Source organism: Manis pentadactyla, chromosome 11 (genome assembly GCF_030020395.1).
Source record: "Manis pentadactyla isolate mManPen7 chromosome 11, mManPen7.hap1, whole genome shotgun sequence".
Lineage (NCBI taxonomy): Eukaryota > Metazoa > Chordata > Mammalia > Pholidota > Manidae > Manis > Manis pentadactyla.
In genome coordinates this window covers 92,054,759-92,078,761 of record NC_080029.1, presented here as the reverse complement: position 1 = coordinate 92,078,761, position 24,003 = coordinate 92,054,759, and the positions used below count along the sequence as shown (strand labels likewise).

The 24,003-nt window shown below is 38.8% G+C and overlaps 1 protein-coding gene and 2 long non-coding RNA genes across 5 annotated transcripts in view; 1 reads left to right on the top strand and 2 right to left on the bottom strand.

Moving 5' to 3' along the window:
* TTBK2 (tau tubulin kinase 2) overlaps positions 1 to 23,992 on the top strand; it is a 197,845-nt gene extending 173,853 nt beyond the window's left edge. For all 3 annotated transcript variants that reach the window (XM_036923691.2, XM_057488748.1, XM_057488749.1), the window contains 5 exons: positions 2,154 to 2,370; positions 6,039 to 6,250; positions 8,161 to 8,749; positions 13,622 to 14,895; positions 17,226 to 23,992. In XM_036923691.2, coding sequence (XP_036779586.2) covers positions 2,154 to 2,370; positions 6,039 to 6,250; positions 8,161 to 8,749; positions 13,622 to 14,895; positions 17,226 to 17,688 — 2,755 coding nt within the window. In that variant the 3' untranslated portion in view covers positions 17,689 to 23,992. The remainder of the gene's footprint in view (positions 1 to 2,153; positions 2,371 to 6,038; positions 6,251 to 8,160; positions 8,750 to 13,621; positions 14,896 to 17,225) is intronic.
* Positions 1 to 24,003, bottom strand: part of LOC130679577 (uncharacterized) — a 37,558-nt gene that overhangs the window by 12,402 nt on the left and 1,153 nt on the right. The gene's annotated exons all lie outside the window — the stretch shown is intronic.
* Positions 14,905 to 23,746, bottom strand: LOC130679576 (uncharacterized). Its single transcript, XR_008992582.1, has 3 exons — positions 23,608 to 23,746; positions 22,067 to 22,259; positions 14,905 to 15,617 (listed from the first exon to the last, which is right to left on the bottom strand). It is a non-coding gene; the product is annotated as an uncharacterized LOC130679576 (long non-coding RNA).

The following is a 24,003-nucleotide window of genomic DNA, read 5'->3' as shown; positions in this document are numbered from 1 at the left end:
CATAGGCAAATGAGTCAGCTCGGCCACGTGCCCCACGCCTCATGTGCAAAAGTAGGTGAGTGGGCCAGATTTGGTTGCCAGGCCAGTTTGCTGACTCCTGCCTTAGATTATGGGGAGGGATTATGAGAAAGATGTCCGTTCTCACTGTTTTCCTTGACATGTCTCCAGTTCCTCTATACATCTCCTTCCTTTTTTCCTAGCCTGCTTCTGCACTTTATACCCTGCCTGCGCACACACACACACACACACACACACACACACACACACACACACACACACCACACCACACCACACCACACCACACCACACCACACCACACCACACCACACCATATACTAATAATAGTCTCCCATATACGTTCTCACTGATTCTTACTCCTAAACACAACACTGGGAAGGAATTCTTTCCATGTCTCAAATTCCAGATAGATTTTGGAGTTACAGCAAAAGGAAGAAAATAATTATGTAAAAGTGGGGGAGTAAATTCAGAGAAGAACCTGAGCCACGTGGAAGAGAGCCTGTGTGGGGAAGGCGGGAGTGCTCCTTCAAGTGTGTGGTGTTCTCCTGAAGCGTAAGGGCTGAGGGGGGCTGGGGTAGAGCACAGCAGGAGCAGCTCGGTAGGAAAGGCGCGGCTTGTTCCAGAGGAGAGGAAGGAGGAAGTGTCGAGGAAGTGGGGTAGTAGCAGAATAATAGCTCCGCGTGGGCAAGAAAGGATCTGGAAGAACAGCGAGTGATTAAAACGGGGGAAAATGTGGGTGGGGCTGGTAGACTGAGCATCCTGAGTTCAGGTTCTCATCCTTCTGCCTTAGGAATCCTTTCAGTAAACATTCTGATTACCATTTAGCGCGTACAGGTTATTGTCCGTTCTAATGTGTTGCATCAATAAATAGATGATAACTTACATCTTTTAGTAGCCAATTTTAATTACTTTTATAAAAAATTGTTTCATTTGAACTGTTTTAAGCCAAATGACATTTTCACTATGTTCCCAATGTCAGAGGCTACTTTCCAAGACTATGATTTTTTTTCCCGGGAGCCATTATCAGTGCTTTTCTAGATTATATACCCATAACCCGGTAAAGTGGTTCCTCTTCTGTTATTGACTCCAGTAGGAAGAGGTGGTAGTGAAGGCCATCAAATCAGGTAGAGCAAGTCCTTGAAAAATGGCTGATCTTTCTTCTCAGAGTATAACATATTTATGACACCTGGGCCAGAGTGTAACCATTACCTTTAGAGTGGTTCACCAAGAAGATGCCTATTTTACTACCCATAATTGTGTCAGTATAATCTACCGAAGACTGTTTTTTCTATTTCTAGACATCCCACATCACTTCTAAGAAAAGATTTCATTGTGTGCTATATATTGTGTTTTGGCAGAAATATTTTTTTAAAAAACCAAACTCATGTATAGAGTTATAGAACATTAGAGCTGGCAGGGCCTGATCACTTAGTGAATGATAACTAACAACTAGAAAAGCCCTTTATGGGCCTGAAGTCTAAGACAGAGCTGACCAAACATGTAAATAGGACATGAAATTACTTTGGAAGAAATATATGGACAAGTGCCAATTAGTATTTTCTATTTTGTTCCTGTCAGTTCATGAAGAACTGTGTGAACTGTATAATTACAGAATTTCTGGTTTCCCCTAGAGAGCACGAATTTCCTTTCTCCTCTTTTTATCCCCAGAGCCTTGCACATAGTAGGTATTTAGTAAAAAGTCTGTAAGTGAAAAAGCAAATTCACATTTTATACTATTAAAAAATATAACTGACTTGATATCCCTGCTTATTATTACGACACAACATTTTCCTCTTTATAGTTTTTGTTATTCTCTAAGAAAAATGGTAAAGAATAGAAAACATTAAAATTGGAAAAGACTTCTTGGAGTGTAGAAGAAATGTTTTTAACTTTTAAAGTGATTGTTCAATCAGTGAGTTAGTAGAATTCTTATTTTTAAATCAGCTTAAATCAAAACGTAGTTTTATTTTGGAGAATTAGCATGACCTAAGTTTCCAAGGTTTTTGGTTTTGTTTTATGCTCTTAAGTCTATACACTTAACCAGTTAAATCCAGAAGCAAAATGTAGAATAGTCTCAAGGTAATTTTTGATTTTGGTGTTTTTAAGTTCTGCCTTTTTTCTCCCCTCATTTTTAGAATTGCCAATGCCACTCCCATCCCAGGAGACTTGCTTCGAGAAAATACAGATGAGGTGTTTCCAGATGAACAGCTTAGTGATGGGGAGAATGGCATCCCTGTTGGTGTGTCACCAGATAAATTGCCTGGCTCTCTGGGACACCCTCGTCCCCCGGAGAAGGATGTCTGGGAAGAGTTGGATGCCAACAGAAACAAGATAAAGCTTGGGATTTGTAAGGTGTGTGTTTCTTGCGTAGGAAGTGATGCGCTTGTTGTATTTCTCCTATTGCTGTAGCAAAGTATCATGAGTCTCAATTCTGAATGAGGAGTCATTGTATTGCTAGTTGTTTATATATTTGTAATTGTAATATTTTAGCTAATTTTGCCTATGACACTTAGGTATGGGCATCAAACATTAATCTTTATCTTGTATTTTATGGAAAAGGAGAAGATATTTTACAAATATAACCAGATACTGAGACTAAAAGAAGAGACATCTATAGAGCAGAAATTATTTCCAAATAATGTGACAAGACTCTGGGTCCCATCTTTAGTGTGGACCAATAAAGCTCTGAGTATCATTCTGAATACTGTCTCAAACAGAGGTGGGCAGGTGAATGTTGGAAGGGGAAGCAGCATACTGATCATGAACTGACAAAGTGGATGTTGAATAAATAACATGATTCTTTGCTTTATTAGGATTGTAAGCTGGTCCTAATGTAGGCAGGGGGAGAGAGAGAGATTTCTGAATTAAATGGTTACTTTTAAGTAATCTTGGAGCAGATTATCCCTAAATTTCTCTTTGATTTTACTTCACCTGTTGTTTCCATTTTCATAGAAGATAAGATGAAGATAAATGGAATGGAGGAGCAATGAATTACCAATTAGTTTTTGGTGCTTTCTATGCTTTTATAAAGGTTTAATTGAGAAGGAGGCTAAATTTATAGGTGTAAAATGAGATTTTGGGGTCATGCCTGTTAACATGATTGACAGGAAGTTAGCTAGTTGTGTTTTATGAATGGGAAATACACCTTGGAAATAATCTTCTGTGGACACTTCTATTGTTACATTGGCCTATCTTTGGACAATATATTGTTAATCTGTATAATTTAAAACATTAACAGTAAGGATGACTCATGAATGATGCAAGTTTGGACTGCTTGGGCCTCCTTATACGTGGATTTTTTTTTAGCAAATATATTGGAAAAATTTCTTAAGGATTTGCAACAATTTGAAAAATATTCTCTCTAGCTCACTTTATTGCAAGAATAGTGTATATACACACTTTCAATTATAAAATGAATTAGTCACAAGGATGAAAGTACAGCATAGGGAATGTAGTCAATAATATTGTAATATCTTTGTATGATGACAGTTGGTAACCGCACTTAACTGGTGAGCATTCAGCAATATATATAATTGTTGAGTCACTATGTATGCCTGAAACCAGTACAATATTGTATATCAACTATACTTTCAATTTTAAAAAAGAATAGAGTATATACTTTTGCAGTACAATGCATGTAACATGTAATAACATACAACATACAAAATATTTGTTAATCAACTCTTTATATATTGGTAAGGCTTCTAGTCAACAGTAGGCTGTTAGTAGTTAAATTTGGGGGGAGTCAGAAGTTATATGCAGACTTTCAACTGCTGAGGAGGTCAGTGCCCCTAACCCCTACATTGTTCAAGGGTCAACTGTAATTACTTTCAGTCACAGGATTCATTTGCAAAAACATTGTCTCTATAGGTGTGATCAGCTGTACTGCGGTCTGGCTGTTGTATAAGCACTGTCTGAATTAATAGTCATCAGGAGTAAGTAGTGAAAGGTAATTGGTAAAATGTCAGATTTTGCAGTGTCAACTGTAGCTGGCACCAGAAGCTGCTCCTTCTGGTACCAGGAGCAGACTTCTTAAGAGTAAAATATCTCTAGTGACCTTCTCAGTTGCCAGCCTGTATGAGAGTATCTGCATGTGAGAGAGTGAAGTGGCAGTTGACGTAGATCTTAATTACTTAAGTTTGCTGTCTTTCACCCACCAATTACCACTTTTGAATCTCTGTTCTCTTCTATTATTAAATTCCTTCCTTTTAAGAATTACTGAAATTGGATTAGTAGTGTAATTCTTTGTGAAAGTAATGTTTATATGGATTTTTCAAAGATGTTTCCCATTTCCTTGCATTTTTGGAAGCCCTGGACTCATCTTTCTTCCAAAATACTTCTTTCAGAAGTTCCTTTAGTTGAGGTCTTTTGGTGGAGGAATTTTTCAGTTTTTACTTAGCTGCGAATTTATTTATTTCACCTTCATTCTTTAAAGATAATTTATGCTGGATTCAAAGTTTTTGATTGAGAATTATTTTTCTATTGGTTTCAATTATTGGTTCTGAAGTCTGCTGTCACTCTGATTTTTTTTTTCTTTGTAGATTATCATTCCCCTCCCCACCCCACCTTGCCTTGTCCTCCCTCCCCAGCTGCTTTTTAGCTTTTCTACGTGTCTTTCGTGTTCTGGTATTTTAGCTACAGTGTGCCTAGGCACATGTGTTTTTTTGTTCATCCTACTTTGGATATCTTATGTTTCCTGAATTTTCCATTCATAATTTTATATCAGTTTTTGGAGATTAGTGCCATTCTTTACCTAAACGTTGCCACTTCTTCTTTCTTTCTGTTCTCTCTTTCTGGGACTCCAACTAAACATATATTATGCCTTCTTATTCTGTTATATCTCTTAATATCTTGTCTCATATTTTTCTTCTCCTTATCGTGCTGTGTTTCCTTCTAGGTAATTTCTTTTGCTATATCTTCTAGTTCACTAATTTGTTTGGCCTTTTGTGGCTAATCTGACTTTTAATTTGTCAAATGAATATTTGCTATTAAATTCATAAGTTAATTCCAAATAATCCTTTGTTGATCTTTGTGATAATGGCCTTTATTTAAACATTTTATGCATAGCTGTCCAAACTTGCATCATTCATGAGTCATCCTTACTGTTAATGTTTTAAATTATACAGATTAACAATATATTGTCCAAATGATATTCTGTATCTGAATAAATTTGGTATTTGAAGTCTTTGGAAAATGTAAATGTTACTATTATCATTTCTGCTGACTCTAGTATGGTGGCATGCCTTCTTGTGTGTTTGACTACCTTTAGTGTTTTACTCATTAATTAATAATTGATGGGAACCCTGTAGACTGGGATTGGGGAAACCTTCCTTTAAAGACTTTTTGTCTTCTGTATCTGCTGGGAGTCAGAGTGTACCTCCAACTTGAGACCAATTGGGCATCTTCTTGAGGTTCTTTAATCAGAACAGGCATAGCAGACTTCGCTCTCTCGCCCCACTGCTGAGGTGAGGTTTCATTTCCCTGGCAGTTGTGCTGCTGTCGGCATCTGTCCTTAAGCAGCCCCACCCCTCTGGGCTGCCAAATCTCAGCCTCCTTCTGCTCTTTATTGTTCCAGCTCCAGGTTTTCTTGTTGTTGTTTGTTTCTAGAGACAGGTGGTATTCTGGCTTGGTGACCTCTCCTACATCTTGTGAGACCACTTATGTGTCAAAGAGGATATCCTTTCAGTTTTTCATTTTAGTTTAGTGGAATGGGTTCCTGCAAGCATCTAGTTAGACACAATATGAAAAGCCCAGGTCAGTAGACATTTTTGCACTATTTTATGTTTGTACCAAAAAATATAAAAAACTAACATAATACTGAAAATGAGAATAAATTAAGAAACAAACCTCATTTAATAAAGTATTAATAGATAAGTATGTAATGAAATAAAGTATCCAAATATCCTAATCCTGAAAACACATACCAATGATTTGCTTGTATTGTTCTGAAAGACTTCAGTGATTCCTACATATACAGTAATTGGAATGTTTTTCATGATTTTCTTTTATATTTTGTCTAGGCTGCTACTGAAGAGGAGAACAGTCATGTTCAAGCAAATGGTATTCTGAATGCTCCAAGCCTTGGTTCACCAATTCGTGTCCGCTCAGAGATTACTCAACCAGACAGAGATGTTCCACTGTTGCGAAAATTACGTTCCATCCACAGCTTTGAGTTGGAAAAACGTCTGACACTGGAGCCAAAGCCAGATACTGACAAGTTTCTTGAGATCTGGTATAAAAATGTTTCTTTTTTTTTTTGAAGCTACTAAGATACCATTATTATTGTTAATTTCTGTTACATAAAGTCTTTCAAATAAGAAATTCTTTTACTTTCATGGCACTGATTTAAGTGCTAATCTTCATTCATGTTTTTAGTTATCTTCTTGATTCTTGATGTGAATTATCTTCTAACATTGTTAGAAGTTCTATAACACAGAGCTAAGCAGTGAGAGTTGGACACTTCATAATACTAGGTACAAGTTAAATTAACATTTTGAAGTGGTTTTGTTGGAAGGTGATTAGAATTCTCACACTGGAATGGAGAAGCTGTGGTGTGGAGTTGGAGAGTGCATGGTAAGAATGTCATTAGGCAGGAAGGAGTGGAGTACCTGCAGGAGGGGAAGAAGTAATTCCTGTGCAAGAGGCAGGCAGTTCAATTCAATTTAATGACAGTCTTCTATGAGTAAGTGCTATAGACATGAGTAAATTTATCATTCTATGTAGAAAGGAGAAAAGATGGAACTTTAGAGAGCTATACATAGCTAATGACTATTTGTAGTTCATGGTTATAAAATCCATTATCCCCAAATTTTGATAACAGAAGATAGAAAACAAGAATTTGGGATATATTTATGAATTAGAGGAGGCATCAATATTCTTAAGACCTGAGTAACTCTAATAATAATCACACCCTTCAAAGAACATCCCTGGTGGCTACTATTGGCAATGAAATGTTAGGTTAGAAGGACCTTGTATTTGACTAACATGGTGGTTACTGTATCTGAAGACAGTTCAGCCACTTGTGGCTTAGTCCAGCCTGCTTCCATTTTAAACAGTCCTTCATGTATGTGTGTTCTTCCTCACATGGCAGTTCAGTCTCACAGCTATGTGATGTGATATAAGCTAGCATCTATCTGTTGATATGATCAAAAGGATGGACAGGTTGGGGCAGTGTTTAAACATTTTGAATCGTGGCTAAAATTGGGAATAAATATAAAAATGCAGTAGGGATAAAAGCTTCGTTTGGTAAAGAAGTAGCTAACAAAAGGATGGGACTAAAAAGAGAATCCATGCTGAGGGAAGGGCCAAGAGAGAAAACAGAGTTAAGAACAGAAGTAATCCAAGAAAATGAACTCAAACCAGAAACCTAGAATGAATAGGGAACAATCGAAGGAACTGAAGTACCTAATCACAAACTTAAGGGAAGGAAAATATATATATACTGCTTAAACTGCTCCCCAGAGGATGAAATCAGTTCTCAGAAGCCAGTCCAGCCAAATGCCACCAGCTAGCAGAGAGATTTGTATACAATGTGAACTGCCTTTAAATCCAACACCACTGAAAATAAACCCTGAAGCTTCCCCCAAACCATCAGCCCCAGCCCCATATGTGGAGCTCTGTGTGCACAGTGGACTGGGTGTGGTTGAACAGGATCAGTGTTTTCTCTTCTTCAAAGCTCTGCCTTTAGAGGAGCTTATTTGAATGAGTATACCTTCACATAGATCCCTACAGACAGAACAAATGCAGAAAGTGTTTGCCTTATGTATACTAGCTTCTTCATTTCCTTTTGTAGGGCTTCTGGTGAGACAGAAGCCCCTTGGGTAAGTTGTTCTTCAGTCCGTCACAGAGAGCAGAAGGCAGTGGGATTGAACTGGTAAAGCAAAGGTGAACTGGATTACACAAGTCAGCTCTGTTAGGCCTCCTGCCACAGCAGGGGAGACACCTTCCTCCCATGGGTCCATCTTCCAAAACAGGATTATGACAGGTAGACAAGAACATCAACCTGTGAAACTTCCCTTATGCTTTGTCCAACTTTTTTTCTCTCATCATCTGTGTGTGAATATTAGTTCCATACAGAGCTTACAGGTAATGTAATAAATATTTTCTTAGGACAATTGAGTAACTTCTCTCTGTTTTCTTAAGCCTGGAGAAAATGCAGAAAGATTCCAGTGCAGGAAAGGAATCTATTCTCCCCACTCTGCTTCACAAGCCTTGTGTTCCTGCTGTGTCCCGTACTGACCACATCTGGCACTATGATGAAGAATATCTTCCAGATATTTCCAAGCCTGTCTCTGCTAACACCCCTGAGCAGGCAGATGGTGGTGGCAGCAATGGATTTATAGCTGTTAACCTGAGCTCCTGCAAACAGGAGGTTGATTCCAAAGAATGGGTGATTGTGGATAAGGAGCAGGACCTTCGGGATTTTAGGACAAATGAGGCTTTAGGCCATAAAACAACTGGCAGCCCTTCTGATGAGGAGCCTGAAGTCCTTCAAGTTCTAGAAGAAACTCCTCAAGATGAAAAGCTCCAGTTGGGTCCTTGGGCAGAACATGATCACATAAAGAAGGAAACCTCAGGTGCGATCTTTGCACTTTCTGGGGGGAGCCCTGCCACTGCTGCTTCAGAACAAGATGCAGATAGGCTGGAACTCCGGGATGGAGCTACCAGTCAGTTTATTGCAGTGACACCCACAAGTCCAATGGAAGCACAAGCGGAAGGACCCCTCACAGTGGTAAGATACTTTTTCCTGTTATGTTTCTGCTATCCACTCAAGGTGCTAATAAGAAAGGGCTAACAGCTGAGGAACTAAATTTCTTGAACAGAGGCCTAAGATTGGCAAATGGGTATAGGGTGTGATGTCTGAACAAAGTTTTATAGTCAGCCTTCCAATATGAAATTTCTCTAAAAGTGGTTTCCTGTCAGGGTAGCAACTCAATGCATCTACAAAGGAACATTTTGAGGAGACTCTGCTGTTTACTCTCAGTTTGGGCATTCCCCTGTTCCTCTGTTATCAGTAGCAGCAATGCCACCTGTGACTGTGTGAGCAGCAGGAGCCCCAGAAAAACCAGGTTTGGAGGCAGTAAGAAATTGTGTACCCAGATCTCAGGTGCTAGCAGCTGTATCTGCCCTGACATGGGTGGGAGTGCCAGACTTCCTTAAATTCCATAATCATCTAGCAGCTTTCTTCCAACTCCCTGGAAAAACAGCATTGTTTTTCGGGGGGAAAACTGAAATGTTTTCTATTAAAACACAATTCTACATGCAGGTGTAAAGCAGTGAGAGAATAAAAAAATGTGATTTTGTGTATAGCTCTGTACCTCACTTCAAAATAGGAAAATTAATTTCTGCCTCTTTCTTTGGAGGTAGTTTGTCTTTCCTTGTCAAACAGGACCACTTGTGTAGCTATACAGGTTGTTCACTGCTAAGGTGGCCTGGCCGAGGGAGCACGGTGGGGCTTAAATCTAGCCCAAACTTTGCTGGCCGAACTGTGCGTGTTTGCATGGGGCTGTAGCCTCTTTGAGGAGCATCCTTTTCCAATTGTACTTTGTGGGCTAGAGGTAGGTCCGACCATTTCCCTTCCTTCCCTGTATCCTTTTTTCTACTCCACCTTTCCTCTCTCCACCTATGCAGATTCAGTTTCTTTTTTCTTTGACTCATCATTGCTCAAGCATTTTCCCAACAGCATTCTGGTGTGCTTTCCTTCAAAAAGCCTTTCCTAAAGCGTTGGCGCCACTTCTTGTATTTTTTGTGCTTTTGCATCAGTACTGTCCTGTCCATAAAAATTGTTCTCATGGTTCTTTTAAACTATCTGCAACACTTTATAAAGCTGGAAGACTTGTATTCTTATATTTGATATTATAAGGACCTTATTTTCAGATATCGTAAAATAATATTTTCTTAACTGAAGGTTTCTAAAGAAACAGCTCTGTCACTTATATACATATTGATTAAGGTGTTAAACTTGTTTCCTTCATTTTGGGGAGTTTGGAATAAAGATATATTTATCTTGTTTCTCTTCCTGAGGCTTAAATTCTGAGTTTACTTTTGCACAACAGATGTTATCACTTCCCTAACTTACAAAGACATTAAATAGGGAGTCAGTCTCTCGAGATCTCTTTTTATATGCTCTTACTTGGACAATATGATAAACCATATTACTGTTCTATTTGAATATTTTATATTAAGACATGTTCTGATGGAAACAGTTTGTTGGTTTGTATCCTTTGTACTCAGGTGTATTTCTTTTTTATGATATGAAGGGGGAATGTAGTGATAATTTTAAAATATGTAGGAACTGTAAAAACAGGCAAAGCCAAATTTATCTGTATTGCAGAATAGTTGGCATATTCAGTTAACTAGTGAGACCTTCAACACTCTTTAGTTCTCTTTATTTCTTATTACAGATCTGTGAGCCTTGTTTAGGACTTATTCATATGTAAGAAACCACTGATTATCAAGTAGCATGTATAAATTTTTTAGATAATTATTTTGAAAGATGGATAAATTTTCTAGATTGAAAAGAAATTGGTGTGGTGTTATTTTTGGAAGTAAGATTTTTCTCCAGAGTAAAATCTCCTCATATTTATTCATAAATAGTGATGAAATTGGCCCACTATCAGTCATTTCTAAAAAGATGGTGAATAACATGGATTTATAGGAATAAAACAAGACTGTCTTGGCTTATAGGAAAAATATTAAATTATGTTTTGATTAGCAAATGGAGAGACAAAATTAAGCTGGTATAAATGAACAAATATAGAGAAGAAAAAGAAAAGAACTTGAACTGCTTCCAGAAGAGGTCTAACTGCTGGTTCAGAGTGGCAGTGACTATAGGACAGAGCTGGTTTTATGTGATGTGGGGTAATCACTGTTGGTAGGGAAAAGGTTGTACTTGAATAGTAATGTGGAAGTGGAAGGGTTATTCCTTACTGAATATCATGGCAGACTGGAACATGATCTCCTTTAGAAGGCCAGCACTTCATTCTGATATTACCTTTGGAAACAGTATAAATGTGACTGGGGAATAATGCCACCACCTATATATTACCTGTTGCTGTGCAACAAATTATTCCAAATTTAGTAGCTTTAAACAAACAAGTTATTTTTTCAAACTGTTTTTCAGTGCTAGGAATGCAGGAGTGGCTTAGTCTGATTCTAGTTCAGGATTTCTCATGAGGTTGCTGTCAAGCTGTCAGCCAGGGTTGAAATCATCCTAAGGTTTGACTGGGATGGGAAGATCCACTTCCACACTCAATCACATGACTATTGGCAGGCCTCAGTTCCTCACCAGGTGGGCCTCTCCATACTTACCATGGCAGTTGGCTTTCCCAGTGAGTGCAGAAGGAGACAGAGATGGGAAAGGGGGCTGGTGGTAAGGAGAACACACCTCCACCAAGAGAAGAGAAGCCACAGTGTCTTTTATAACAATCTCAGGAGGAGCATACCATATTCTGTTAGTCACACAGACCAGCCCTGCTACAGTGTGGGAAGGACTATGCAAGGGTATGAATTCCAGGGGGTAGAGGTCATTGGAGGCCATCTTAGAGGCTGTTTACCCTATCATCTCATATTTGTATTTTACAGAATACTTCCATATTGATCATGACAGCAACTCAGTGGAGCAAGCACTATTGTTGTCCCTTTTTGCACTGATGGCACCATGCCTCAGGCCAGTGAAATGATCTGTAGAGAATCAGATGGCTAGTGGACTAGACTGTGGTCTGTCCCTCATACCAGTCTTCTGCTCCTCACACCAGGCAATTGTCAACATACTGAATGATTTTCCTCATCAACTTGTTTTTTAGACATTGAGAAGAATGGGGGTGTGAAATAATGCATAGAGAGTGCAGGACAAAAAAAAAAGTCACATAAATTTTTTTATAATTAGCATCTATTAAGAGGATTCCTATGACTATATTTACAGAAGTGCTAATACCAGTACTATCAAATCAGATCTGCAGTTGATTGCATTGCTATAATTCTGTTCTTTTCATCCCATCAGTTCTATTAAGTGTCTGCTAAGTTAAGTCTTTTGCTCTACCTTGGGGATAAGGAGTTGACACCAACTGATCAGGTTGGCGCTGAAGGCCTACATCTTAACAGCTTAAACAACATGAAGTTTAGTGGAGCTGTGTACACAAATGAGGACACGGATAAATCTGCCTAGGACTGAGGAGTGTGATTTTGGGTGTTTTTATTTTCTCAACCTTATTTTCTAATTTTTTTTTTTTTACTGTGATGAAGATCTATTACTTTTATAATTGGGGAGGAAAGAAAAATTAGAAATCTTTCTGGGAATGTTAAGCACTTCAAAAATAAGAAGACTTGGAAGGATGAATAAACTTGCTGTAGAGAGACACAGGAGTGTCAAGCAAAGAACACAGCATGTGCACAGGCACAGAGGCTTGAAGCACCTCAGTAAGTGATCCAGAGTGTTAGGGCAAAGGAGGGAGGCGAAGATGCACTGCCACAGGCAAGGGGACCAGAGAGGGGGTCTTAGCAGAGTCACCCCTGAGAGCTCCAGGTACAGTTTGCTTTGAATTCAGCCTTACTTGATTTCTCAAAAAGGCTTTTTTCCTTGCCAGTTTATGTAGTTAACGTTTTCTGCCTCTTTACATGTTGCCTTTAACAGATGTGAAAATGTAGAAACTTTAGGTGTCTTAGGAAAAGACATTCTTATTAGATAATGATTCTTATTCACATAGAATTGAAATGGCCTCAGTGGAAGGATGGTGGAATTTCACTTATCATAGGCTTGACCTTAAGAAAATTAAAGAAGATATGAAACATTAGTAAATATGCACCTTTGCTTATAGAAAGATATAATATTCCTAACATTGTTTGATTGATAGAATTCATAGGAAATCACAAAAATGCATGTAAATTTGGTATTTTTCAACTTACAACAATTTGCCAGTAATTCCTTCCTATAATCCTGTATCTGGATTCTGGCAGGAAATAACTAGCACACTCAAGGGACTTGGACGGGATTTAATGACAAGAACTTTTTATAGATGTGCAGATAGAGTTAAGAGTGCCAGCAGGACCAGCAGTAGAGGAAGCCATTCCTACCCAGAGTCCTGACAGATGAGGAAGAGGGGCTGTTAGCAGAACCCGAGAGTCATGTGTGTGGGAGAGGTGCTGGCCGGAAGCAGTAAAATGTAGCAACCACTAAAGCTGTAGTCCTTGTGGGGGAATCCCTACTTAACGAATGGTGAGGGTTAGCACCCAGACCTGTCTCCCTTGCTGCTGTCTGATTCTCTGTTGGCATTCCCATTGGGCAAAGCTGGCCAGAAACCAGAAGACAAGGGTGCCTGGGTAGTAAGGTCTGTAGACATCAGTCTTCCGGGGCACAGAGCAGGCTAAAGAAAGAACAGGGATGTGCCTAGAGGGAGGCTGTTCTGTACAGTTCCTGAGTATGGGAGCTTGAGGGGCAAGCTGTATTTTCATTCAGAACTGTTCATTTTAAGTATGAGTTGGGCAGACCTGGTTGATATCTGTGTTCCTCCTAAAGATCACAGTTTGAAGTGTTAAATCTCAAAGCACACATCTTCATTTATATTCCACATGATTGCATTTTAACTTTTTTTCTCCTCTCTTCGAGATTACAATTCCGAGACCTTCTGTGGCATCCACACAGTCAACTTCAGGAAGCTTTCACTGTGGTCAGCAGCCAGAAAGAAAAGACCTCCAGCCCATGGAGCCCACTGTGGAACTCTACTCTCCAAGAGAGAACTTCTCTGGCTTGGGTGTGACAGAGGGTGAACCTCCTAGTGGAGGAAGCAGAGCAGACTTGGGGCTTCAGGTAGATCACATTGGTCATGACTTGTTACCCAATATTCAAGTATGTGACAAATCCCAAGACCTAGGACCGAAAGACCTTTCTAACCATAACAGACTGGCTATGAGAGAATTTGGGAGTTTCCCTAGGAAAACTGAAGAGAAATGCATTCTTCTGGGGTCAGATAATGAAGATGAGAAGTTAAGCAAAGGGCAGCATCATACTGAGATTGCCTCTCTCCCAGGAGATTTGGAAACTGTGGAAAGGGATCACTTAGCTACTGCTGAGCCTCTTGATGTAACAAAGACACAGACTTTTAGTGTGGTGCCAAATCAAGACAAAAATCATGAGATAATGAAGCTTCTGGAAGCTGGAACTTCGGAAATATCTCCACGAGTTACTGACCCACATGTTGAAGGACAGATAGGCCAGGTGGCAGCAATGCAAAAAAGCAAGCTATCTAAGGATGATGACATCAAGAGTGAACACTTGGCAAGTCATCAAGGAGACCTCTCTACTTTTTTGTACCAAGAGGGTAAGAGAGAGAAGATTGCCCCTAGAAATGGAGAACCATTTCATTGTGTTTCAGAGAGTGAACATTGTCCCTCATCCCGGAAAGATGTGATTAGGTCATCCTTTGTAACTAGACACAGCCGAATCCCTATTTTAGCACAAGAGATAGACTCAACTTTTGAATTATCCTCTCCAGTCTCTGCAAAAGAAAAGCTCCTCCAAAAGAAAGCTTATCAACCAGACCTAGTCAAGCTTCTGGTGGAAAAAAGGCAACTCAGGTCTTTCCTGGGAGACCTCTCAAGTGCCTCTGATAAATTGCTAGAGGAGAGACTAGCCACAGTCCCTGCTCCCTTTTCTGAGGAGGACGCCTTCACTCCCTTTTCAAGACTGACTGTAGACTCACATCTGAGCAGATCAGCTGAAGACACCTTTCTGTCACCCATCATCTCCCAGTCCCGAAAGAGCAAAATTCCAAGGCCTGTTTCATGGGTCAACACAGATCAAGTCAATAGCTCAGCTTCATCCCAGTTCTTGCCTCGGCCACCACCAGGAAAGCCACCCACAAGGCCTGGAGTAGAAGCCAGGTAATGCTGTGTGTTCTCCCTGGGTTAAGTGTGTAGCCATTGTTTCTTTGCATGGTTATAATACAGTGGTTTCATTTCTTTGTTGCCTGCTTCTGATCATCTACTTCCTCCCTGCCTTTCCCAGGCCTGCTAGCCCAGGGTAGTAGAAGAGGTCAGATTGATTCAGGTCAATTCTTAGCTCTCCCACTTTCTAGCAGTATGAACCTCAATTTCGTCATTTATAAAATAAGTAAAACATTTGCTTTGTGGTTTTGGGAGAAAAAATCATACGCCTAAGAGCTTTGTGTAGCCTTTATTAGCATGCAACAAAGGTTACATCTCTTCTAGTCCATTTTAACTTGATACTTTTGTAATTTTCTAACTTTGTCAAGCCAGAATCCCATTGTAACAGATGCCAGAATTCCATTGAAGAACACTGTGTCTATAATTTACTGAATGGGCCCTGATAACAATGCTGTTTATATGATTATAATGAACCTAACAACAAAAATCCTATAGGTGGTTTCCCTAGGTCAAATGATACATACAACCATACAAAATAAAGATACTACTTTAATATTTACTGTATGGTATACTTGTTTATTGAAGCATTCTCATGTTTACTTGACCACAGAGTGATTATATTTTGAAGAAAAGAGGGAAATAATTGGGAGGTGATGAACCAGTTAAGAGCGGTCTCCTTGAAACCATTACTTACTTTCACAGAGTAGAATGATCTAAACCTGTGAATAAGAAAGAGAAAAAGGAGGATCTTGAAACAAAAACAAAGTGAACATCAACATACATTTACATGAAAACTATAGCCTATTCTAAACAGTATAACAATAGGCTTCCACAAGTTATAAGGATTTCTGAAGTGTATTAAAGTGAGATTCTATCTGTGTCATTACCGAGAAGAATTTGCTTCCTTACCTAAAAAGTAAGTTTAGTTTTGACTTGCCCTAGGGTTTCAGGTTCAAGGGTAACTCAATGTTGGACTTGAGGTGCAGGTGGGACTAGACTTCCACAGGAAGAATGATGATGAGTAAACATCAGTCATTTAGCTGAGATACTAAAAAAAGGTGATTCCATGAACAATATTCATACATCCCCCTTTTCCTTCTGCTTGGCATCTGTACTTAATGAAGATGGTGTATCTGTGGCTTGAGCTGCTTTGGACTGCAACAAACAAATCTTAATTATCATTTATTATTTAGCACTTTACATGTCCCCTAGAAGTAGCACTTGGTGACCAAGCCAATTGTGTGGTATTGTGCCAGATATTACAGAACTGACCAGCCTGGAACTCCTCTGGGAAGTCAGTGCAGACCGACTTTCCTACTTAGGTCCTGGCACAAGAGGAATTATTTTATTCCATTCTTCAAATTCTCCTGTAAGGTTTGTGAGAGTAGGCTTAACCAGAATGAGTGTCATGTCACTTGTCAGAATAAGTAGATGGTGAAGGAGGAGGAGAGAAAATTCAGGAAAAAAATGAGTAACTTGTTGCTGCCCGGTGATGGTGATCATGGCTTTGTCCATCCTTGGGTCCCATGGGTGCTAATACAACCTTGGCAGCTCTTCTCCCATTTCCTTCTATAAGGAGTGGCGTGTTAGCAGTGTGGGGCTTAAATTCTTTATCTGAGTGAATTTTAGGTCAAGACAGAAAGACATTTAGGGCAGAGAAAACATTGCTGTTCACATGAATACTCTCTAGATTTAAAATTCTAAGGCCCAGGCTCAGTTGCCAGTAAGAGGGGCAGGCAGTCCACAAACCTAGCTCTCCTGAGTCTCATGCTGTTGTCAGAGGCAGAAACTGTGACCAGTGACTGCTCTTTTCTTTTAAAAAAGGTTGAAATACACTTTTATCTGTAGTTCCTGCTGTTGATGAGTACAGTTCATGCTGAAGGCTTATATTGTAGGGTTTAATGTTTGTATGTGTATGCAGAATTCCTGTCCTAAGAGGCTTGAACAGAATGGTTTATTCTGCCTTTCATGTGTTAACATGCAAGAGACATTTCATTAAGTTAACTCTAAAATTAGAAGAGCAAATACACCATAGGAGGAGGGGACTGCAACATTTAAATGCTTCTGAATGGCAGGCATCCAACTAACTCCTTCCCTTGCGTTGCTGTACTTGGCTGCTCAGCAGTCCTATGGGGTAGCTGGGGTTCCCATTAAAAGCTAGGAGAGGTTAAAAAATTTGTCCAGGGCTGTACCACTGGTATGGGAAAGAATGACTCTGCATCCTGTGTTTCCTGATTTTGACTCACATACACATTATGATTTGGGACATTGTAACTCTCTAGGCACACTTGAAACAAATGAAAATAATTCTTCTCTGTTCTTTTAAGGCTCCGCAGATATAAAGTCCTAGGGAGTAGCAATTCCGACTCAGACCTCTTCTCCCGCCTGGCCCAAATTCTTCAAAGCGGATCTCAGAAACCCCGGAGCACCACTCAGTGCAAGAGTCCAGGATCCCCTCACAATTCCAAAACACCACCCAAGAGTCCAGCTGTCCCTCACAGGAGTCCCAGTGCCTCTCCTCGAAGCTCTTCCTTGCCTCGCACATCTAGCTCCTCACCATCCAGGGCTGGGCGGCCCCACCATGACCAGAGGAGTCCATCCCCGCATCTGGGGAGAAGCAGGTCACCTCCCAGCCACTCAGGATCCTCCTCCTCCAGGAGGTCCTGCCAGCAGGAGCATTGCAAACCCAGCAAGAACGGCTTGAAAGGGTCTGGCAGCCAACACTACCACTCGGCCAACACTAAGGCGCCCCCAGGGAAGAGTAAGTCTGCCAGTAAACTCAGCAGATAGGAGCCGTGCTGCATCTCTGTGAAAGGTGTGAGGTCTTCCTCCTAGATCCGATGCATGTGTGTCCCTGTACTGTCTATTTAAAAAATCAGTGTTGATCTTCTCTTGCAAAAGGAAGTAACACGATAAATTATTTATAAGAAGACATAAATATATGACAAGGGATTACCCAAGGCAGGAAGCAAGCAGATCAGGAATCAATGCCTTTACATAGGAAGGGACAATCCAGCAAAATCAAAGGGAGAAGTTGATTAAGTGAACTCTCATTGTTTAGCTGCCTTTGAAACAAGAGAGTTTGAAGGTAGGAAATGGAATGGAATTTTAAGGGATTTGGCCTACTTTTTTTTAAGGCCTCTACTCAAAGATTATATAGCAAAAGTAAAACATTATTTTAATGCTTTCATTCACAACTTCCCATTGCTGGAGAGTCAGAATTGCTCCCGTAGCGGAGCATACATGTGAGGAGAGGTCTATGCTGGGAGCCACTGCTTGCATCCATTTGCCTCATGTGTATCTAGTGTACTGAGAATTCCCACCTTTACTTTGCTTCATTCCTAGTACCCTCCCCTGATTTCATATTTCTTAATGTAGTGTTTCTCATTTGGTCCAATCTCTTATTTTAGCAATACATGCTAATATGCTTTTAGCAATACATGCTGAGAATTTTTTTTTAGTCCCCCAATATTTTTGTTTGGAGCAACAGTTCTTAAATCAGCATATTTTTATTGTGAAGAATAACTGATGAGACTTAGATAAAGGAAGGAAAAAATCTAAATAAAGCTATTTTGCAGACTTTTGTGCTTTAGGAAGAGCAGGCAGGGCATGGGGTACTACCCTTCCAGATAGAAGAGCCCTCTTCCCCTCTGATAGTTTCCTCCTTGTAGAAGGAAAACTGTTCCTAAAGTACAATGCTGTGGAATGTGACTTTATGTATTTAGAGATTTAGAAAGAAATTAGGTACTTGTTGAGGCTTATTGTCCTCAAACTTTGTATTTTATACATTTAGCAAGGAATGAAATGTGAGGAAATAAATTTAGGCTCAATATTTATCTTTTAGTATTTTACTACCTGCTTCTATGCTTTAGTTTGAATATTTGGACTTTTTGACCTGATTTCCATATAATCTCAATTTATAAAGCTGCGGAGGATCATATTTGTTCTAATTTCACTGTTCTGCTAACAGGAGTCAGGAAAAATTAAATTATGCTGGACTTTTTAAATGGGCTCTTTTGTACTCTGTAGGTGTTTTGTGTTACAAAGACCTTATTAAGGTCAGGTAAATTTTTCTGCTTGCTGTTGAAATCTGCCTTCTAGCAAACATCTGTGCTTTCTTTTTGACCTTGTGTTTGCTGCCAAACCTAATATGGTTGAATAGGAAAACAAAAAAAAGAAAGAAATATATTTCCCCACCAAGTAAACATACTCTAATGCTGCATCAAAGCTGCCCTGAAGCTGCACTGAATTTTTCTCATTCTCTTTATCTGTTGAGCTTTTAAAAAAAAAAAAACTCAAAACACTATTGAGACATATATGGTCTCCCATAAGAAATGTAGCATGGTATGGAATCTTAATTTTTCTCTGGTTTCGAGCACTACAGAGGAATGCAATAGATAAAGACGATCTGCTGTTTAACTAAAGCAACTGTAATATTGGAAGACCAGTCCTTCTGTATTATATTGTATAATAGTTGCCGTAACACTACCTGCATGTTTTCATAGTAAATTATATAAATATTTATAAATATATAGAGAAACATATGCTTGTATAAACTCATTCTTTCTCATTCTCCATTTGTAATTTCGAGATCACAGATGGTGAAATTCCTTTTTATTGTGTGCCTCGTGTCTACTTGGGCCTTGCCTGTCTTCATTTTCTGAAAATATGTTCTTGGCATGTGACACTTCAGATTCTCCTTGACTACCTTGTGTATAATGCAAGGGTTGGCAGACTTTAAGAAGACAAGATAGATGATGTAATTTTCATTTTTAAAAGATTTTAATAGGGGTAGTAAATTACTGGGACTTGGTTGTAACACTGGTTCAAAGATTTGTCATGTTAATCACATAATTCTATTCTTATGGTTAGAGTGGATAAACTGGGGTGATGATAATCATGGGTCTGACATAAATTGAATTAAAAAGAGAATCTCTTAGAAGTTACCATTCTACTTTCCTCTTTTTACCGTTTTTTATCCTAGATGTGGTAGGGAAGTAATCTACAATTAAGAAATTATCTTCTTTTTTTCTGTTATGTATTAGCTAATTGTACTAAAAGTAGCCAGCTCTAAATCCTGACCCCTCTAGTCAGAAATATGCTCTCCATAACCATTGGAAAAGCAGAAAAGGTTACATTTGTGATGTGTATGTGATTTTATTTCTTATTGGCATTTCTCTTCTTGTCAAAACTAACAGGGCAACATGGCAACTGAATGTTTTCTCTCATTCTTGGTTTCTAGTGTTTTTTTCCCAACTTTCCCACTCTGTTGCCCACTTTTCTAAGTGGCACTGACAAACTCAAGATCCAGAGAGAAATAGCCTCATTGTGTAAGAACATTTTAATTTGCATGTAGAAGTTTAACCAAAGGTGTTTCTGCACTGATACTTTCAAAAGAAAACAGACTAAATATATCTTATGTATCAGTAAGTCCACTTAAAAGTACTCTCTTATATAGAGATTTACTTCATGGTTCTTTAAAACAGTTTGTGCTTTTAAATGTTAGATGTTTCAGGCTAAAAAGAGAAGTTGGCAGCTCTGAGCAAAGCACTTCTGGCACAAAGTTTTTTGTTTTTGTTTTATTTTAAAGTATGATATACTTTAAAGTATGATACAGAGAACAAGTTGGGTTCTTGTTGTTTTTAGGTTTTTTAAAGTTTATTTTTGGTTTTTTTTTAGTGATGCCATATTTCGGATTTCAGTGACAAACATAGATCACCAAATAATTTTAAGCCAGTTTGGTTATTTTACTTAAGAGACATAGCCATTAACTGAAATCAAGCCAAACTGTACTAAAGGTAGTATGGGGCAGAAGTTAAAATTATCTTTTGAAAATAAAATGTCTGGTTGCCACACTTGCTCTTACCCTCCCTTGTTTAATCTCTGGAATTACTTGGGTGGAGCAGAAGATGGAATTAGGATCAGCTCAGTCCCTTCAGGTTGCATTCTTCCTAAATTCTGCTGCCCAACCTCCAGCTGGTACAGATTGGTTGAAATACTAAAAGTTTGCATAATAATCTTGCACAGCTTAAAAGCATTTAACTTTAATGTGTAGTGAAAAAGAAGGAATATTGGGTCATAGTAAATTTAATCTTATAGCACAGATCATGGACATGTTGAAATGGTATGTCTCAGGTAGGTAGCTTCATTCTTGCTGTGCAGGCTGGCTTTGGTGATAGTGGCATAGTTATATTTACTTTATTTTAAGTTGCATGTTATGAAGTGAATGTTTTTGTGAAAGTTGCCAAGTTAATCAAGTCCTAATTAAGTAGCAAAATGGTAACTGAGGTCCACTGTTGTCCTTAGCCACTTTTTATATCGTTTGCTTTAAAATACTAAACAAATCTCAGCTGCTTACTAATTGAGTGGACTAGTACAGATCTCTGTTTAACTCCTAGTCATTATGGGAACTTGAGATTCTTTGGTAATCATCAGAAATTCCTTCCAGGCCACAGAGCTTATGTGATTGTTTCTATGGTGGCATTCAGTCAAGGAAAAAGTGTACATTGGTGGGTGCATGTTTTATAAACCCAGACACAGATAGTTAGAACTATATATAATTAGTTTTCTATACCCAGTAGCTTTGAATTAAAAACAGATGCTTTTTCCCCAAGAGCAGAGTATTCTTTGTTCTAGTAACTACATTCTTAATCTAACATTAGGAATTGGTGATAGAAGAAATGGGACCCAGAATTCAGAATTTAGTGGCATAGGGGGAAAAAAGTACATCTTACTCTGGCTCTTTGAAAATATATTTATTTGTAGATAAGTCTAGAGTTAGTCTTAGAGATCAAAGTTTTCATATTTTAAAACTTTCTTCATTCCTTTATATCTGTCAAAACACAGCATATATTAGGGAACCATTTCTTCTGTCATGTTCATGTATTTTGGAATGATGTTGTTTACATTCTGTCTTTAAAATATGCCCATTTCTGTTTTATGTGCATTTACCACAGATGTGTTGGGACTTTGCCTAATGGGAGAAATATTTTAGCACCTGTATCACTGAGGAGAGAGAATGGTTGAAGATAACTACATTAACAATTGTCCCTTGAATTTGGTTCTGTACATAGTTATTTATTTTAGTACAAAAAGTATTACAGGATTAAGGCATGTAACCACTATGGTACCTATGTTCAGAAACCACAGGTGCATATTTATACCTTACCTGAGAGAAGGGAACAAGAGGCAGTTCCAGTCCCTAGACGTACGGAAGGATGTAGCACATGGAAAACCCCAGGTGGCTGTTAGGATGTCCCACTTCCCTGTCCTCACCCAGTAGAACTCTGGGGTATTCCTCGAGGATGTGGGAGTAGTATGAAAATATACCACTGGATATTCTCAGTCGTTTGGCTGTCATTCTGTAATTATGAGATAGTTAGCCCAGATAGGCTTGGAAGACTGCAGAATCTCTTGCTAACATTGCTAGGGAGAATGGCAGAAGGTATATAGGGAGGTCCTATAGTTCTCAGGTAACTCTAGGATGTGGGATCCTATTTGTTCAAAGGGGAATTTGAATGCTGCATACCTCAATTCAGGAGAAATCCCTGGATGGACATGAACTGGCCTCTCAATACATTTTCCAATTCAGCTGTGATTAATGTAAGCTTGATATTTAATTATTCCTCTTGAGCAAATTTGAATCAGAAAATTAAAGTATATGGCATGATTAAGATCACCTTGAGGTTATACATAATCTCAAGATACTGAGTAGCCAAGTAGTAACATTTACTCAGTAATAATTTGACCGTTTCCTTGGACTTTGCTGGATCCTTGTTCTTAAGGAGACATGTAAAAAAAGTGAAGCCTTTTTCTTCATTGCCTGTGAAACTTTAACAGAGTCTGCCTCTTTAATTGGAAGTGACAGTAGGGGCACACTATGGACTAGTGGTGATGCTGACATGTCTCTCAGATACCCTGGGCTAGGGGGTTCTGGGTTTCTTGACCTAGAGAATAGCATTAATCTAGAGAACAGGCAGATCTTTGAGCCCATGTTGACTATAGAATTTGCTGATGACATAATTTTACACACTAACAGTGGATGGGAATTTTACCTCTCCAGTAGTTTTCATATTGTGTTTCAATATTGTTTCATATTGTGTGCAGAAGTGCTCACTCATCCAGTTACAAACATTGTGTAAACTAAGTTTTTATATAGACTACCCTTGCCATATAATTCTTTTTTCCCCCTCACACAGTTGAAATCCTTAAAAATTCATGCACAGCACTTCAGTACCTGGAGTCCGGGTGTTCCTCACTCTCAGGGGGAACACAAAGCTACCAGAGCCTAATGTGATCTGTCTTAGGGAGCAACCCAGAGAGGGGCAAGCCCTGGAGCCTTTCTCAAAACCATCGTCTTTTTAAACTATTCACAGGATAAGTTCACTAAGGTAAGAAGCATTCAGAAATATGAAGATAAAGAAGATAAAGAAATTTAACACTGTGCTGCTTGGGGCTCTGAAACTGTATTGGCGAATTGGACAACAAGAACAGATCGGATGACCTGCATTTGAGCCCCTCACTTCTCTCTCACGCAGGTCCTGGTCCCCATCCTCACTCCTTTCCTCAAATAGCCAGCATCAATTTCAAAGTTTACTTACAAGTTTATAGCTCTCAGGATAAATGAGGAGGAAACATCTACTTTGAATTAGATATAATCTTGAAAGTTATGAATGCTTCGCAGCTGTTAAACTAGACTGAAGCACTTACCAGAAGAATTCTCTTGTCCAGCAAGACCAGTAAGTTAGGATAGAGAACTTTCATAATTACAATTTTCTTCCTTTCTTCTCCTCACGAAATAAGAGTGATGAGAAATTGCTCCTTGAAATACTTCCAAAGGTATTGTTATTGTGTCCCTTTCCACTCCACGCATCCCTCTTCATGCATTTTTGCTCAGGCAACCAAGGACATAGAGTATTGGCAGAAACATGAAGTGCTTTTGTATAGGCCGTCTGTACATAAAAGTATAATTATTTATTTAATTTCCCCATTTGTATCATATTAAAGCTTTGTACAGTGTTTTAAGTTCTGTTTTAAAATTATTTTGTATTTTATTTTTATAACCTAGTAATAAAATATTCATTCCGCATGCAAACTCTAGTTTTC